This window comes from Labeo rohita, chromosome 17 (genome assembly GCF_022985175.1).
Source record: "Labeo rohita strain BAU-BD-2019 chromosome 17, IGBB_LRoh.1.0, whole genome shotgun sequence".
Lineage (NCBI taxonomy): Eukaryota > Metazoa > Chordata > Actinopteri > Cypriniformes > Cyprinidae > Labeo > Labeo rohita.
Genome location: NC_066885.1, coordinates 5,619,887 through 5,638,905, shown reverse-complemented (window position 1 = coordinate 5,638,905; position 19,019 = coordinate 5,619,887). Strand labels below are relative to the sequence as shown.

General features: G+C 32.0%; 2 protein-coding genes across 5 annotated transcripts; one reads left to right on the top strand and one right to left on the bottom strand.

Annotated features, from left to right (window-relative positions):
* Positions 1-3,367: 3,367 nt before the first annotated feature.
* Positions 3,368-8,853, bottom strand: psmc1a (proteasome 26S subunit, ATPase 1a). The gene is made up of 11 exons (XM_051133829.1): positions 8,665-8,853; positions 8,093-8,146; positions 7,875-7,971; positions 7,644-7,768; positions 7,302-7,487; positions 6,932-7,060; positions 5,712-5,808; positions 5,431-5,620; positions 4,485-4,636; positions 4,144-4,298; positions 3,368-3,657 (listed from the first exon to the last, which is right to left on the bottom strand). The coding sequence occupies exons 1-11, from the start codon at positions 8,665-8,667 to the stop codon at positions 3,523-3,525; spliced, it is 1,323 nt and encodes a 440-aa protein (XP_050989786.1). The 5' UTR covers positions 8,668-8,853; the 3' UTR covers positions 3,368-3,522.
* Positions 8,854-8,919: 66 nt separating this feature from the next.
* On the top strand, positions 8,920-18,737 carry LOC127179967 (uncharacterized). 4 transcript variants are annotated; one of them, XM_051133824.1, is made up of 10 exons: positions 8,920-9,131; positions 10,691-10,839; positions 10,923-11,039; positions 13,061-13,213; positions 13,687-13,767; positions 14,074-14,252; positions 14,340-14,545; positions 16,235-16,470; positions 16,570-16,745; positions 17,837-18,736. In XM_051133824.1, exons 1-10 carry the CDS (start codon positions 9,011-9,013, stop codon positions 18,678-18,680), a joined length of 2,262 nt encoding a protein of 753 aa, XP_050989781.1. In that variant the 5' UTR covers positions 8,920-9,010; the 3' UTR covers positions 18,681-18,736. The 4 variants fall into 4 exon arrangements, with proteins under 4 accessions (XP_050989781.1, XP_050989782.1, XP_050989785.1 ...); XM_051133825.1 differs by lacking the exon at positions 10,923-11,039 and having other exon boundaries at positions 14,340-14,557; positions 17,837-18,735; XM_051133828.1 differs by lacking the exons at positions 8,920-9,131; positions 10,691-10,839 and having other exon boundaries at positions 10,938-11,023; positions 14,340-14,557; positions 17,837-18,737.
* Positions 18,738-19,019: the final 282 nt, after the last annotated feature.

Genomic DNA, 19,019 nt, shown 5'->3' with positions numbered 1-19,019 from the left:
TTGTATTTGTCTTTACGGAGTATGTTCTTTGCTTTCGTTTGTGTTTTGTTTTTAATTTGCTGTTGCAATGCTTGTAGTGATTTCAGAAAAATGAGGAAGAAGGAACAGGAGAGAAAAAGATATTTAAATAGGTAAATTGCAGCAATTTAAGCACCCTTTTTAAAACGTCCGGTTCAGTTTGTAACAGAACCGACGCAGATGTCTATTTCTATTTGTGTAGCGTGACTAGACTGAGATTACTAAAACATAATTCACTACACACGAGCATTATCTACGAATCACAAGTATGACTGTCACGATCGCTTTTCTAAATAAGGCTGTCGTTCCTCACCTGGTGGTTACGAGGAGAACGCAAGTGGACATTTTAACTCGATTTCTAACAGATTTTCTGTATTTATCTGAATAATAGTTTGTGAGCCATAGAAATGAATGCTTTTCCACTCACATTGTTGTCTCTTGTCGTCCCATCCTTGAACTGCACTGCAAAGGTGAACGCTGCAAAGAAAAAGAGGCACGTGTCAGTCGGTTGAGATTATATGAACGTTATTTCAGCTCTTCTTTCAATGTGGTCCGTTCACTCTTTCAGTTGTGTATTTGTGTGTGTCGTTTGTCTTTTGTAAACAGATTTTTCAGTGCACGTTTTTCCACTCGGTTTCCAAACCGCTGTCATCACATTCAAAGACTTGATGTAGACCAAAGTGAACATTACGAGAGACCTGTGGAGTGTTTTTGCAGTGCTGATATAACCGGTTAACTGGCTTTGTTTTTTCCCGTTCTCATCTCATCACCTCTTGTATTTGTGTCCGGTCCTTCTCACATCTCACGTCCTCATGTTTTGGTTTCTTTTTTAAATTATGTGATAGTTCTGCTACACTATGGTATATTTGATATATAAGGTGGAGACCAAACTTGGTGATATTGAAGACCTAAGTGTTTTGAATGTCCAACTATGAAACTATTATAAAACTTCGAAACAAACCAAAGAGTGTGATTTCCTACATACAGATTACACATTGCTATACCTTGTGTATTTGCTATTTAACGCATTTCTCTTTAGACTACACATTAACCCTGAAAGGTCATACTGAAAAACCAAAACAGGCATGCCAAAGCATTACAAGTCAAACAATGTGCTGCTGGAATGTCATGGTGAGTTGTTTAGCAACACAGAACCTGCGAAAACAAAGCATGCATGCTTCATTAACTAGTGTACAATTTGTACAGGGTTTCCACATTTGACCAGCAAGTTTCTAGTGTTTTTTTTAGTCAATGTGGATTTTCACAAATACTAACTGGGGCAGATTTTAATTTATATGTCAGGTACTTGTGATCATGTGAATTGTAATTATTTAATAGTGTACAAATATGGCCTGTATGACCAAAAAAGAATTGAATGAGACACTGGTGAATTTTTTTAAGGAGGAGAAATATTTAGATAAATATAGGCATGACTAGAAAAATGTACATTCAATAAAACGTCTATGAATTTTTCATGATTTTCCCAGCTCTAAATATCACAATTATAACGTTTTTGATACTTTTTCATGACTGGGAATCATTTGTAAAGTCACAGAAGCTGCGAAATCTACATAGGGAATTCTTTCACCCTCAAACAAAAACCCCAAATATGCAGATTCCTATTAAAATTACCCTTCGTAAGTCTGTAAAAATAAAATTTGTAGACTGTAGACGTGACTGCACCTTAAAATCAGTTTATCAAAAAATTATAATTCTGTCATTTATTCACCCATTTATTTTGATAAATGGTAACCAAACAGTTGCTGGTCCCCATTGGCTTCCTTAGTATGAACAAAAAAATTACATGGAAGTCAATGGGGACCAGCAACTGTTTGGTTTTCAACATTGTTCAAAGTATCTTCTTTTGTGTTGCACAAATTTTTCAGGTTTTCACATTTTTCTTAATTTTCGTTTTTGGGTGAACTATCCCTTTAAGAGAAATAGTTAATTATGTTGAACAGTTTTCAACATATCACTGTTATTAGTCTTAAAAATAGAAATACAAACATTAATCCACATTTTAATGATTTATAGTGTGAAATCTCAAAACCTGACAACTATTTTGTCATTTTTTACATTATAAACAGTGTAAAACAAGATAACACTAAACATTTAAACAGTCCCTTGAGAAAATTAACTATGGTTTTACTACAAATAAAACCAAAAAAACTATAGTTACTACAGATTAACCATGGTTTTGCTACACTAACCATAATTTAACCATGGTATTTCTAGTAAATGGTAGTCAATACGCCAAAAAAAACATACTAAGTTATAGTAAAACCATGGTTAATTTTCGTAACGGGTGGCTGTAATGAAACCTGTCTTACGACAGGTGTTTTCAGACATAACGAAGACAACAGATTAAGTAAAGATATAATAAATATGTAAATATATTGTATACATTTTAGCAAACGTTAGCTAGCTAACGAGCTGTGGGCATAATTGCTTACCTGAGGTAATGCAAGTTTGCCTTACATAGCTGATTAGAAGCTGTTTTATTGTGGTCTTTCCGTGGCTAAAACACTGATTAAGCGATAACATGAGGCATGATACTTTTCATAAAGTTATACTGTTTCTTTCAACATAATTCAGATTTTTAGCCATATATATTTCGCGCTATAGCTAATTTACTAGTAGCAACGATTATCCGTTTGACCGCCAAAAGGCGCAAAAGCGCCAAAAGCGATCACACGCCACATTAAATAGGTTAAAAAAATTATTTAAATTTCGTTATAAAATTGACCAAATGTTAAATCTTAGACTTTAATTATAAAAACTTAACAACCACTTTCTGCAGTTATTTGATGCTAGGTGCGATATAAATATGTTTAGTAGCGTTTTGTTTACGCTTCAGCTGAAAAAATGCACAGAAAAGATCATATATCATCAAAACTAAAGTATCCATCTTATTTTTTTAAATTTGTGTGTCTTACCGTATTATTTTATTATGAAAATGCTAGTTTGTAGTAGTTTTACATTTACACTGGCTACTCACCGGAAGTCACGTCCATAAGCTGACTTCTGCGTTGTAGAATAAGGTAGATATTAAAAAAGAAAAATCTATATTATCAGCCCTTGCCTCTACAAAGCTGACATGTTTACCATTTGTAACTTACTTGTATGTTGTGTGCAGGAAACAGACACTAATGACACCATAAAAACAGAAATGAAAAATTAAATCAGAAAAGCACTAATTAAATGTCAAGGTTATGGCCAAAGATTTTGTCCCTCCAAAACAATTTCGGCCCAAACTGAAAATTCATTTTCAGCCACCACAATTTAAGTGAATCAGTAGAAAATATGTCTGAAACATTCCACAAAACAGTAATTCAAACCCAAACCAATGAAAGGTAGATCTCAGGCTTTAATTGTCAGAGAATTCAGGAAAGGCTCAAAGAACTCAGTGAACTGAAATATTTAATTGCATTGAGCACAAATGAACAACAGAGGGTTAGTCAGGAATCAAGTGGACAAAAAGGTGTAAGACTGGATAACGACATCTTAAAGGTAGAGTCCCTCCGGTGTCCCCTCCTGCTTCTTGTACAGGACGTTCTCTTTGGACTTCTTGAAGTCTTCATTAGTAACTTTCATTCGCCGTTCCCTCAGAGCCATCAGCCCTGCCTCTGTGCAAATGGCCTGGGGGAAAAAACACATAAAATCACTATTAAGTACAATGGAGTGCATATACAGATTTGTTTACAATCATTTGTGATCTATGTTCATATTTTAGTGATATTTTATTTACTCACCCTAATGTTGTTCTAAACCTGTATGACTTTGTTCAGTGCAACATAAAAGAAGATATTTAGAAGAAATTGGTAACTAAAGAGCTTGAGTTCCCATTGACTTCTATTGCATGGACAAAAAAAATACAATGGAAGTCAATGGGAACTAAAACTATTTGTTTACCGACAATCATTATCAAACAGGTTTGACCAACAATAGGGTGAGTAAATGATGGCAGAATGGGTGGACTATACATTTAAACCTTAACTAAAATGGTGATTTAGTCAGACAAGGTCAGATAAACCAAAATATCTTGTTCTGCAAGATACGATTTTCCTGTGTAATCAAATTGCAATCATTATGCATCTATTTAATTAAACAACCCTTTGATGCTACCTTGATGTCAGCACCGGAGAGGTCATCTTTAGCCAGGATGAGGTCATCCAAAGTCACGTCATCCGCTACCGTCATCCTGCTAGTGTGGATCTGAAAGATTCTGCGCTTGGTCTTCTCATCCGGCAGAGGGAACTCAATCTTACGATCGATTCTACCTGTGAAATCACACAAAGGGATTTCAACCTTTATTACATGTCATTTTGTGCAATTTAAAACAAAGAAAATTCTCATAATAATGATTGTGACATCGGACAGTTTGTCTCAGGACAGTGAGTCCACTTTGATTCAATTAGCATGTGAAACCCACACCAGAAATAAACATGATAAGCTGACTAATTCACCTGGTCTAATGAGAGCTGGGTCAAGTGTCTCTATCCTATTAGTAGCCATGATGACTTTAACATCTCCGCGGGAGTCAAATCCATCCAACTGGTTTAACAGCTCCAACATTGTTCTCTGGATCTCACGCTCGCCTCCTGAATTAGAGTCATACCTGCAGACAAAAAACAACAGCCAAAAGTCAGTGTTTACCACTGTTTATAATAAAAATAATCCAATCTGTAACCGATATACACACACCAGGGGTCACACAGAAATTGTATTTTTTAATAGTATGATTACATATCACATAACTAATAAAATGTATACAGCATAGCTCACATTTTGTAAGTGTTAGTCTACAAAATCTACCAACAAGCTTGTCCATTTGTTTGTGAATTATGAGTGAATATTGTGTAAATAAGCGTATTCAAAAAATGTATAAATATTGTTAATAATACATTTAAAATGCAATAAAATCCACACATTTAAACATTTAGAATTGTATTTAGTTTGTTCTATAACTATATATAACTATATAACTATAACTATATATATATATATATATATATATATATATATATATATATATATATATATATACATACACACACACACACACACACACACACACACACACACACACACAGATTCATATATAGTACTTATATAAATTGATCAAAAGTGACAGTAAAAATTATATAAAAGATTTTAACATTGATAATTATAGAAAAAGTTTTTTGGCCAGCAAAATCAACATATCAGAATGATTTCTGAAAAATGTGACAAAAGACTGGAGTAATGAAGCTGAAAATTCAGCTTTGCACCACATAAATAAATTACATTTTAAAATATATTCAAATAAACACAGTTATTTTAAATTGTAATAATATTTCAGAATATTATTGTCTTTACTGTAATTTTGATCAAACAAACGCAGCCTTGGTGAGCAAAATCCTTCGTACTCACCTCTTTGTGCCAATAGCGTCAATCTCGTCTATGAAGACAATGGACGGAGCGTGTTCCTCAGCCACTCTGAAGAGCTCTCGCACCAGTTTGGGACCATCGCCCAGGTATTTCTGAATAAGCTCTGAGCCCACCACCCTCAAGAAGGTGGCAGATGTCTGGTTCGCAACCGCCTTTGCCAGAAGAGTCTTGCCTGCACATCAACAATACAGGCAATCAACACAAAAAACACAAAAATTACAACATACAGATGCAAATCAGTTTTTAAGACTCCTCAGACTGACCTGTTCCCGGTGCACCATACAGAATGACCCCTTTAGGCGGCTTTATTCCCATCTCTTCATAATACTCTGGATGTGTGAGGGGAAGCTCCACAGACTCCTACATGAAGAAATGCACAAGGTCAAACATGCCTTGGAATTCATTTTGATTTCAGGTAATTTCCTGATTAATGTTCCTGATTTTTTTTATGCATGTTATTCTAAAGAAAAAAAAATTTATGAAAAACACATTTAATCAAAATGTATTAACTGTATTTGCTTAAGAAACAACTTTTAGTTAAACAGCTGACATAACCAAGGCCATGTACACAACCAGTCAAACTTTTTTGGACAGTAAGTTTAATGTTTTTTTTTTAAAGTATCTTCTGCTCACCAAGCCTGCATTTATTTGATCCAAAGTACAGCAAAAACAGTACAATTTTGAAATATTTTTACTATTTAAAGTTTTCTATTTGAATATATTTTAAAAAGTAATTTATTCCTGTGATTTCAAAACTTAATTTTTAGCATCATTACTCCAGTCACATGATTCTTCAAAATAATTCTAATATTCTGATTTGCTGCTCTACAACATATTATTATAATTATGTTGAAAACAGCGGAGTAGAATTTTTTCAGGTTTCTTTGATGAATAGAAAGTTCAGAAGAAAAGCATTTATCTGAATTAGAAATCTTTTGTAATATTATAAATGTCTTAATCATCACTTTTGATCAATTTGAAGCATCCTTGCTAAATAAAAGTATTAATTTCTATAATTACTTTCCCAAAAAAAATGGTTGACTCAACCATTTTATATATTGATAATAATAATAATAATAATAATAATAATAATAATAATAATAATATGTTTCTTAACAGCAAATCAGCATATTAAAATGATTTCATGTGACATTGAAGACTTGAGTAATTTACTTTGCTGAAAATTTAGCTTTGATCACAGGAATAAATTACATTTTAAAATATAGTTACATAGAAAACAGTTATTTTAAATAGTAAAAATATTTTAACATTTTCCTGCTTTTGCTGTACTTTGGATCAAATAAATGCAGGCTTGGTGAGCAGAAGAGACTTCCTTAAAAACATTAAAAATCTTACTGTTCAAAAACTTTTGACTGGTAGTGTATGTCCTATTTTTATAAACCAATCAAAATAAAAAAAATACTTTTTTGCAGTTTTACGTTACTTTGAAATTAAATTAATTTTAAAGTGTCTGATCTGTCACCTTGATCTCTTGAATCTGGCTGTCCAGACCTCCGATGTCTGCATATGTCTCCTGTGGGGCTTTTTCTACTTTCATTACAGTCACCAGAGGGTCTGTGTCATCCATCAGCACTCCAATTACTGCATGAACCTGCAAACAATTATATAAATTATTAAAACATAAACTAATCTAATAGATATAATTAATATAGAACACATATTATAATACATAACTTAATTAAATAAGAATAATGTTATTATAATAAAACATTTAAAATTCAGTAATAAAATTGACTGTATTCAAATAAAGTCAAGTAAGTGAGTCAATATTTATGTCTATTTATCTTTCAGTATCCTAAGCTCTATTCAGTGATTTTAAACAGTTCACTAACCTTGTGGTTCAGCAACACTGAGCAGCCGGGCTCAAGAAGGTCTTTATCTACAAACGACAGAATACTGACGTAATGTTCAGAGCCCACTGATGTCGACACAATGGCGTGATTATCGTCGATGATCTCTTCCAGAGTTCCCACAGACATGGGCGTCCCTCTAAGATCATCCACTTTAGATCTCTCCTCCTATAAACAAAACATGATGTCAAGGGCTGGGCTTGATTTATATCTGGATTGTGTTTGTAGATTTAATTTCTTTCGTTAAATATTTGTATTCTACTTTGTAATACCAAATTATGGTGGTTCTGATTAAAACAAACACACAGTAATCAATGTGCTCACTTCCTGTTTCTCCTCCAGGGGTTTCATCTGCTCCTGGTTCCTGATGAACTCCTCCTCCATCAGCAGATAATCTTTAATTCTCTCTTGTTTGAGGAGTTTCAGTCTGCACTGTGTGTGTGGAGTGACTGAAAAAGAAAGGGACAGTGAAAGCGATAGTCGTGAATTTATGGATCACTACAATCTAACAGCCTCTCAACAGATTTGGTTAAGGTATAATGATGTTTATTTTACCCAGAGGGAGCTTGCTAGCAGCATCTGGTCCCTTCACTTTCTTCTTCTTTTTCCCAACTCTTGTGGGAATGGGAGGCTCATATTTCTTTTTCTTATCCTGAAATTCAATGCACAGAAATTATTAATCAGCCAAAAATTGATCTAAATGCTACATTTGTCCGAGATGAATCTCCTCAGACGCTTTTTTTTTTTTTTAATGTTTTTTAACAAATACTTGCCTTGTCATCTTTCTTCCCACCACCTGGTCCTTGTCCTCCACTCTGACTTTGACCCTGTAAATGAAAAAAATCATTTAACATGTTTTGATGATGTCTATCACTTAAACTCACTCATGAATTGATTATTTTTTTGATTGCGTCCTTATATTTAATATAGACAGATAGATAGCATATAATAAAATAAGTGTTCCTTTATATTCAATAAGGTAATAACATTTGTAAACACACGATGATAATGCAGGCATATGACAATTTGACACATCTATTTATATAATTTGTCTTTAATACCAGTACCAATGTTTATTAATAGGTGAATATAATCATAAACAAACGTACTGACATTATTAATCATACAATTATTATTTTATATAATAACGTTACCTTGTTTATAAGCTAACACTACATGCTAACTTCCCTGCTTTGCTGTCTAACAAACACTCCATTGGAGACAAATGTCTAGCAGCTCTAAATATGCATAATTCATTTCTAAACTATACATATAAATGTATATATTAAAGATAAAAAACAAACTGTTTAAAAAAAATTAAACGAAGCAAAATATGCTTGCTCACCATTGTCGTTTGATGTCTACTCTTCTTCTGCACTAACAAATCAAGCCAAGTGTGTCGTCTCCGCCACCTTCTGGAGAGGAGGTCCCATTGACCGACGTCCTAAGCACTTCTTCGTGATGACCTTGCTCACGTAAATAAGTTTTTATTGTTTGTAATTAATGAGCTAGTTGGTTATTAATCAGCTGCTTCTGATTTTAACGATTTGACTGTATAAAAGAGCGTACACCAGTAAAGTATCGCGAGAGTATATTCTATGCAACGAGGGGCTGCCGTTACGGTCTCGCGAGACTTTCACAGAATGATGATGCTGCGACCCTGCTTACTAATGTGAACCCGAAATAAAATAATGGGGAGCGTTGAAACCTTCGAGTCTCTTGAAGATTTCAATGCATGTCTTCAGCAGTACGAAGAAGACACGAACACAAAGTTTGTCGTTTTGAAAAGCGATCGTGCATTTGGCAAAAATGGTAGGTTTCAAAAATCTGAAGTTCTAGATGTGTTTAATGGTTTTTAATTACCTGTGCAGTTATTACCGCTGCTCATGCTCAAAGTTAGCGATCTGAACTAACCTCAACCCTAGATATTTTGTGACACATAATAACTTGTAATATAATAACATAATAAAACGACTTTTGCATATTGCAACGTACTAATAACTACAACTGCATGAGTCATACTATAACTGTGGGCACATCTCATGTCCATGAAGTGTATCTATTTTTTATATATATATATATATTGTAAAGTTGCTCATTCTACTCTGCATTTAAGCATTAAATTACATCAAATCTAAATTAATTTCATAGTTTTGCCTTCAGTTTGATTAGGTTATTAAGACATTTGGGTGTGTTTTAAAAATAATAAGTGTTTATTGTGATATAACTTGTTTTATTTGTCCAAAAACATTGTCAACTAAGTTACCCACTAGAAACCCCCCCTCAAAAACGAATGGTTTGTTCCATTCTGGCATAATTTGCACAGTATGATGATATTTCCTCTAGAAGCACATATGGATAAAACACTAGACGTTATGTTCTCTCTCTTTCCCCTAATATTGGTTAAACTAGTAAACCTGTGTTAAGAGTGGATTAACTGACTGTCAACCATGTTACACAAGTATTATTGCTGCAAACAAGACAATTTAACTAAAACGTATGTTTTGTTTATAAAAACATTTCTAAACATACCATATGTGACCCTGGACCACAAAACCAGTCATAAGGGTAAATTTTTCAAAATTGAGTATTATACATCATCCTAAACCTGAATAAATAAGCTTTCCGTTGATGTATGGTTTGTTAGGATAGAACAATATTTGGCCAAGATACAACTATTTCAGAATATGGAATCTGAGGATGCAAAAAAAATCTAAATATTGAGAAAATCACCTTTAAAGTTGTCCAAATTAAGTTTTTTGCAATGCATATTACTAATCAAAATTAAGTTTTGATATATTTACAATAGAAAATTTAGAAAATATCATCATGGATCATAGTTAATTTCCTAATGATTTTTGGCATAAAAGAAAAATCTATAATTTTGACCCATACAGTGTATTTTTGGCGACTTAAGGTTTTGTGGTCCAGGGTCACATATACTCAGTAGTTCTGGGCTTCCATGTTGAGTATAGGCCCAAAACACTAAAAATGTCAACTAAGTTACCTGTCAACTGTGTTACCCAGTAAAGGTAACATGGTGGACAGTAGCAAACATAAATGGTATTTTATGCACATATTCCTACAGATCACCTTTATTTATATAGCACTTTATACAATATAAATTGTTTCAAAGCAGCTATGTAAGGTCATATTTGGGTTTTTGGGAAAAAGGAAAAGTTTTTCTTCACATTGTCAAATTCTAAATGTACCCCTAATTACAGAATGACCCGTATCTTGATAATTAATCTTTTGAATACTTTTGCAACCTCTTAACAACGCCCTAACAACCATTTAGCATACTATTAACTATCCACTATACAGCACCACTCAGATTTCTTATTCTTCTCTATTTTGATTTTTATTTTTAGATCTGACAGTGGAAAAACAGCTACAGTGGGAAGTGAAGACCGTTCCCTTCAATGGTGTGCCTTTCAAGATTATTGGGAAAAAGACATATATATGTCACCAAGGAAGAGACAAGCATGCCAAAGCCAAACAAAGACGTCAGGAGAGTAAAGTAAGAGGTTCACACAAATGTCTGATCATATTTGGTTGTCTTGTGGTTAAAATGACTTTTATTCTGTATGTTTTCTGTTTCAGGCACAAGGTCATGAATATTCATGCCTTAAAACAAGACGCTTGATGCAGCCAACTAAAAAAATGGGTTGTCCTGCAACCATAAATGTGGTTCATATTGCGAGGTTTCCAGAGTATAAAGTACACTTAATATATTGTGTCAGATCAGTAATATTTGTGAGGACAACAACAGCAAGATGAATGTGTAATTGTCTAATATATTACCAACATGAAGCATCAAATGATGCAATTGATTTCTTTTTTGTTACAGTTTTTCTCAATTGCTTAAACACATTTCTTGAAATTATGCCTCGGTTTTGCAAAACTCTAGACACAAATCCGTAACTTCTAACTCAATTCCCCGAACTTACTATATTCAGGTCAAAATGAAGCTCTCCACTCAAAACAATTCAATCTTGCTGAAAAAAACAAACTTTGCTCTCAGACATGACACACAAACCCTCAAAAACACACACACTACAACACAGTTTTACACACTGATGAGATCAATTCAAAACAATACTACGAAAACTGGTAACAAGTGTTGCTTGAAAAAAAAAAAAAATTCACATGATGAACACAACAAATGTATGCATTTGCAAGTGTTTTAATCCTTAATTTATTGTACTGTAGACAACAAAAATAATTGTTCTGCCCCAGCATCCTGTCTTTGGTCTGGAACAGGCCAAAGAACCTCCTCAACATCACAGACTAAATTGACCCTGGACAGGCAGCAGTGGTAAAACTGCTAAAAAAAAAAAGGTAGCACTCTTGCAAGCCTGATCCAACCCTGGCATGCATCAACTAAAATATATGAGACTGCTTGTTTTCTTGCCCTTGCCCTTCCTATTTCTCTTCCATGTTGTTGTCATCATCCTCCTCCTTCGTCTCATCCTCTTTCTCTTTTACCTCCTACTCTTCCTCTTCGAAATTTCACATTACTGTATGCGGGGTTTATGACTGAAAAAGACCGGATAGGATTCACACTTACAATTTTAGTAGTCGTCGGACAAAAAAAAAAAATATATATATAGATAAAAAAAGAAATAAATAAAATACAAATACATTACAAAGTCACTGTGAAATAGAAAAGAAAAAGAAATAAGAGTAAAGGCGGAAATATAAATTAGAAAGTCCACTGTCAGAATTTGTAACTCTTGTGTTGTCCTCTGTCTATTTATGCTTTCCATTTGAAGGTTCATGAGATGTTGAGATGTACCTTTGAGCTGTTTCAGAGACTTGCTTTATCATTGGTTGATCTGTAGTTTCTACATTAGTGAAAGTCAATATTCACTTGAACAATTCATGGCAAATTTACAAAAAGTCTAATAGAAATGTGTAGAATATGCTTGACAGTTTATGACAACTAGATCAAAAATTTAGCATTTACTGTAAAGACATATTCCATGAGCTAATGACTTGATATTTTGAGGGGTAAGACTATAGCACAGAGAACTATATACATGTAATACATTTTGAGCAACATGACAATAGGAACTGATAATGTAGGAAACCGCAGACAAATCAGTTGCATAATCAGTTGCATGAACATACCAAAGCAAACGCAATTTGTTTTTAAAAAATTAGAAACATTTTATGATGTGCACAAGTGACTAGATGATGTGGAGGTTGAACAAGTAGTTTTGAGAATTTCATTTCTGATCTGAGAAATGCACCAAACTGTAAGCTGACTTTGGCCCTTTTATCTCCATCGAAGGTTCTGATTGGTGTGTGATAAATTTTGACTCCTAGTGTTTCCACTTGGGTAATTGTGTGCTAATTGAGCTCAAACTTTGCAGACTTGAGTGAACAATATTGAATACTAGTGCTTTCTAAATGACCACATGGGGTAAGCACTGAGAAATGTAGGGATTTGTGTGTAGAGTTTTGCAGTAACAGTTCACCAAATCTGACTCATGTGTTAAAGTAGGGGAATAGTGTTTATAGTTTAGGGAAATGGGTGTGCTTTTTGAAAAATGGCATTATGGTTTTGAAATTTTAGTTTAAAAGACTGGTTATAGTGTTTTAGCAATCGAGAAAAACTGTAATCAGAGGTTGTTTCCAAACAAGTCTCAATTGACCATCTTGCCCCACTGCATATTTGCAAGTGTTTACACATTTCCTGGAAATTGCAACAATATTTTTGTGTTTTCCGTCACCAGATAACTGAAGATAACCCATATCAGAAACGAGAAATGTCATCAGCTGTTAGAGAAGCGCTGAGACTTGATCCAAAACGTGTGCGCACAGAAGAAATGTTTGCGGCCAGTTTCCCAGATATTAAAGAGCATCAAAACCACCCCATTTTTGGAAAGGTTTGTGCCTTAGGATTGATCTCACAAGTTATGGCAGACTAATGTGACATTTCGTTATTTTTATTGAAAGAAATTAATACTTTTATACAGCAAGGATGCATTAAATTGATCAAAAGTGACAGTAAAGCCATTTATAATGTAATAAACGATTCCTATTTCAAATAAATGTTGCTCTTTTGAACTTCCCATTCATCAAAGAATCCTAGAAATGACAGTTTTACAATAATAAATGTTCCTTGAGCAGCAAATCAGCATGTTAGATTGATTTCTGAAGGATCATGTGACACTGAAGACTGGAGTAATGATGCTGAAAATTCAGCTTTGCATCACAAAAATAAATTACATTTTAAAATATATTCAAATAGAAAAAAGTTATTTTGAACTGTAATAATATTTCAGAATATTATCATTTTTACTGTATTTTTAATCAAATAAAGGAAGCATTGGTGACCATAATTTTGTTTTGCTTGCAGGAATCAAGAGACATTTCGAACATCATAAAAAAAGTCAAGGCAGGAAACAGGAAGTCTAGTGCAGACCATCATAATCTACAGGTAAAAACTGCCACATGATTGAGGTGCTGTTACAAATAACCAAAGTCAACATGAAATGACATTCAAAACCAGCTTTGCTAATATGATGTATTTTAAAGTTAAAACGTTAAATGATGCACATAAAAACTTAGTGACAGCTCCCTAATAAGGGAAGTTGTATCTAAAGTGGAGGTTAGACCAGGACTAAAGTTAGTTCAGATTTCATGTTGGCTTTCTTTGAACATTAATCATGTTTTATATTGCAGAATTGTTTTTATTGCCTTCAAAACTTTTTAAAATGATTAATTGACAGGTTATACATTGTAGGCCTTGGTAAACACATGGAAAGAAGAGGGCTGTTCTGTTGAGTACAGACCCTCTCAGAAGGAGGAGGATGGTAGCGTTTTGAAAATGCTGCTGTGCTTGCAAACACCTTGGCAGAAGAGGCTTATGTTACTGTATGGACAGCACATGTGCTTACTGGATGAAACTTATCGAGCTGGCAGGTGTGTCATTTAATGAGTACTAGTGCACAAGAATTAAATCTTAGTTTCATTGAAATGAAAAACTATTTACTTGTCTTTGCCACACAGAAATTCACTGCCGCTCTATTTTCTGTGGGTGAGGACAAATGTGAGCTACGCTGCTGTTGGAGTGTTTGTCACTCAGACAGAGACTAAAGAGGACATCGCAGAAGCCTTGAAGGTGTTTCAGAAGTGGAATTCAGACTGGAATCCATCACACTTCATGGTGGACTTCTGCGAGGCGGAAATCAGTGCTTTAGAGGAGGTGTTTAAGGGTGTGTTTACAAGTGTGTAAATGTATATTTTATTTAAACTAGACGAGAGGAGTTGGCATGAAAAATCTAATAGCTGCACTGCTAGACCACTTCCAAATTCAATAATCCATAATTTTCCTCAAAATTCTGAATTTCTGAAATATATTGATTTATTTTGTATAATATGAATTATGATATTAACAACATATTAACTGTGTTTATCTTTATGCACGTTATAAAGTAAATACTTTAAACAATTTTCCTCTTTATCCAACTTTCAGTTTTTTCAATTTTCCTCAAAAATTATCGGTCATTTCATCATTTGATATTTATTTTATATATATTAATATTTTTATTTTATATATATAATAATAATATATATATATATATATATATATATACACGTTATAAAGTAAATATTTTAAACAACATTTCATCATTTGATTTTATATTATATATATATATATATATATATATATATATATCATCCAAAATATAGTTATTATTTTATATCAGATGACAGTAAGATTTTTTTATTTATATTATATTATATTATATTATATATATTATTTTTATCTATATTTATATAAAAAGTTTATCATATCCTATTTATATAAAATCAGATTATCAAATTTTGGAATACCAATTACAATCAAAATCTGATTGTAATCTGATATTAAATAATAAGAAATTAATTATTATTTAATATCAGATATATATATAATTTTCACTTTATTAAATTTTCCTCATTTAATCATTTATTATATATATAGATATTACAAATCATTATGATTTTTTATATTATATTAATAATATTAAATAATTTGGGATGATTTTATAAGAAATATAATTATATATACTCACACCTTGGTGATATATATATATATATCTATATATATATATATATATATATATATATATATATATATATATATATATAATTTAATATCCAATTAAAATCAGATTTTGGATCACCTATTTTCTCTAAATTCAAATTCTGACTATAATCTGATATTAAATAATAAAAATATATATAATTATTATATAATATAAGATTAGAATAAGATTTTTGATAATGTTATATCCATACATAATAATCAAAAATTACTTATCATTTTAATCAATATATATATATATATATATATATATATTTCTTATGATCTAATATCAGATTACAATCCGATTCGGATTATAATTGGTGTTCCAAAATATGATAATCTGATATAAAATTGTATATAATTATATATATAATTATATATGTTTAAAAATCTTATTGTAATTAAATTAAATTAATATTAAACAATTATATTTTGGATGATTATATATATATATATATATATATATATATATATATATATATATATACAGATTACAATCAGATTTGGAATTTTTTAAACCTCATTATATGACCTGAAATGATCACTTTTAGGTGATATATGTAAAATATGTAACTTCCTTCAAGTGATATGAGCAAGAGTGATTACTATTATTTCATATTATATCTATTTCATAATATTTTTAATCTTATTTCAGTTCTTGATTTTAGAAATGTTGAAGGCCATCACATATTTATGCTAAATTATTGATTTATGTGAATGTCTTCTTGTCGTCTTTCAGCCTGTTGCATTAAATCATAAGCTGTATAAGCAGATAGTTGCTTCAAAATGTTTTAAAATGTCAGATCTGACAAGTGAACATTTTTGCTGTTAGGCTCTAAAGTGCTCCTCTGTGATGTTCACCAAGAGAAGGCATGGACGGAGTGGACAAGAAAAAAGGACAATGGTGTGGCATCTCAGGAAGAGGTTCTTAAACTTCTACGGGCCATTGCAGATTCTCAGACGAATGAGGAGTTTGAGAAGAACACTGTTACCCTTCAACAACATCCAGACTGGCAGTCAAATGAGAAGCTGAAAAAGTTTGTCAGCACATGGCTTGTTCATGCAGAGGTGAGAGTGTTATTCTGTTTGTCCGTTTTGTTGTCTGTAACAATGAGAGTGTGAAAACTAGTATGACGCAAGTAATGATCTTCTCTTTCCTTTTATTAGAGGTGGGTGAACATGTTAGGAAATGTGCATGTAAATGTGGTCGCTTTTAAAAATAAAGGTGTTGAAAGGGAAAAGGATGTGCTGAAGCATTCACACCTCAAGGGACACAGAAACTGCAGTCTCAGCGAAACTCTAATAGTCATTATGAAACACTTCCTGCCAAGATCGTATCAAAAGTAAGAACTGGACTGTTGTGGAAAGTCATATTTCACCCCAAGCCTAAATAAAAAATAAAATAATACATTAATACAAAAAATATTAAAATAATGATTATCCCAAAAAAGTTTAAAATGTGGAAAAATATATATTTATTAGATAAAATTAATAAATAATAAATATTATAATAAATTACTTAATAATAAATTATTAAGTATTAAATAATTTATATTTAAATTATATTTTGTATTTAAAATTGTGTATATATATATATATATATATATATATATATATATATATATATATATATATATATATATATATAAATATTTAATTTTAAATACAAAATATAATTTAAATATAAATTATATAATACTTAAAAATAATACACACACACACTTTTTTTTTTCTCTATAACAATAACATGTATTTTTCATTTACTATTGTGATATATATATATATACAATATATATATATATATATATATATATATCACAATATCATTATTTTAAAATAATTATTTTAAAATAATGATTATCCCAAAAAAGTTTACAATGTGAAAAAATATATATTTATTAGATAAAATTAATAAATCTATATTCTTTTAATTATTATTATTATTAAGTATTAAATCATTTATATTTAAATTATATTTCATATTTAAAATTATATATATATATTTAATTTTAAATACAAAATATAATTTAAATATAAATTATATAATACTTAAAAAATAATACACACACACATTAACAGTAACACAATAACAGTAACATGTATTTTCCATTTACTATTCTGAATTTATATATATATATATATACACACAGCAGGCTTTATTTTATGTATATTAATGTAAGATACCATTTTTGTTCAATTTGTGTAAAATATTGTTATTTTTACAGTATTTATAGTTAAGAGAGATGATTAATATATTAGTATATATAATCATATATTAGTATGGTTAACATAACAAACAATAGTATATATACTGTAATATTAGTAAAATTAGCTATAATGTGACCTTGACATGTTTTTGTGAGATTTATTTAATGATTGGCAAACTGAACACAAACTGGACTAACTAAAAATCTTTTTTTTTTTCCATATACAGGTATGTTGAATTAAATATCAAATGCTCAAATGGCAAATATAGCACCAATGTGCCTTGTTATGTAAAGCACAGACCAAGAGTTATTGCTCAACACATTATGAAACAGCACCAAGAGTCACTGCTCTATAACACAAGTGACATAATGTCTTCTGGAAAAAACATCTTCAGTGTTCACAGTCAAACTTCACAGGAAAAACATCAGGTGAATTTTGGAACCGACGATGAGTTGCCTTCATGTACGTGCATTGACTGGCAGAGACATCTTCTCCCGTGCCAGCATTTCTGTGCAATTTTTACCTTAGTTCCTGGCTGGGGTTGGGAGAATCTGAGTGCTGCGTACAGGACGAACCCTCTCTTCACGTTTGACGAAGTTTGCCTGGGACAATCTGGGACGCTTCCAGCTGATCTTCAAGGCGAAGAGGTTTTGAAGAACAATCAGGAGAACGATACTAATCCAGAGAGAGACAGCTGCACCTCCAGTCCAGAGAGATGTCCGTCTCCCGCTGCTCCCTTTGAGACCATCCTGACCTCTCCTAATGCAGAAAAAAGAGAAAAGTGTGGTACCTTGTTAAAGGAGATATCAGAATTGACATGCTACATACAGGATAGGACATTTCTAGATTCAGTAGCCGATCGCCTTAAGGATCTGTTAGAAGATATAAGGCGACACACACACCATGATGACATCCTTGACCTTTCCTGTGCACCACCATCCAAGAAATTGTGTTCAGCGACTGCTGGACTCCCAGAGCCACTTAATAAAGTACCTGAAAGATGCCCCATATCTGGAATAGTTGGCAGTCAAGCCGAGTTAGTCAGGGCGACGCCTACAAATGACTTTTGAACTACATTTTAGGGTGTTTCTTCACTTGTGATTTGTGGTTGTAAACATTTTTGTCATTAAAATGCTTTATTTTGTGTAATAATTGTAGTACATGTGGTATTTTGAGTTATTATTTCTTATGTTTTATCAGAAATTACATGGTTGATGTAGCCTAGTACTAAGAGATATACCAGTTTAAATGGTTAACCAGTTTGAATTACGCACATGGTATGAATTTTTAAAAAACAGAATAGAGTGTTTTCACAACACATCATCAATCGGCCATATTGGCGGCACTGAACGTAAACAACGTGCAATCCATGCTGTTTACATTCGAGTATTGCTAATATGTACACACAT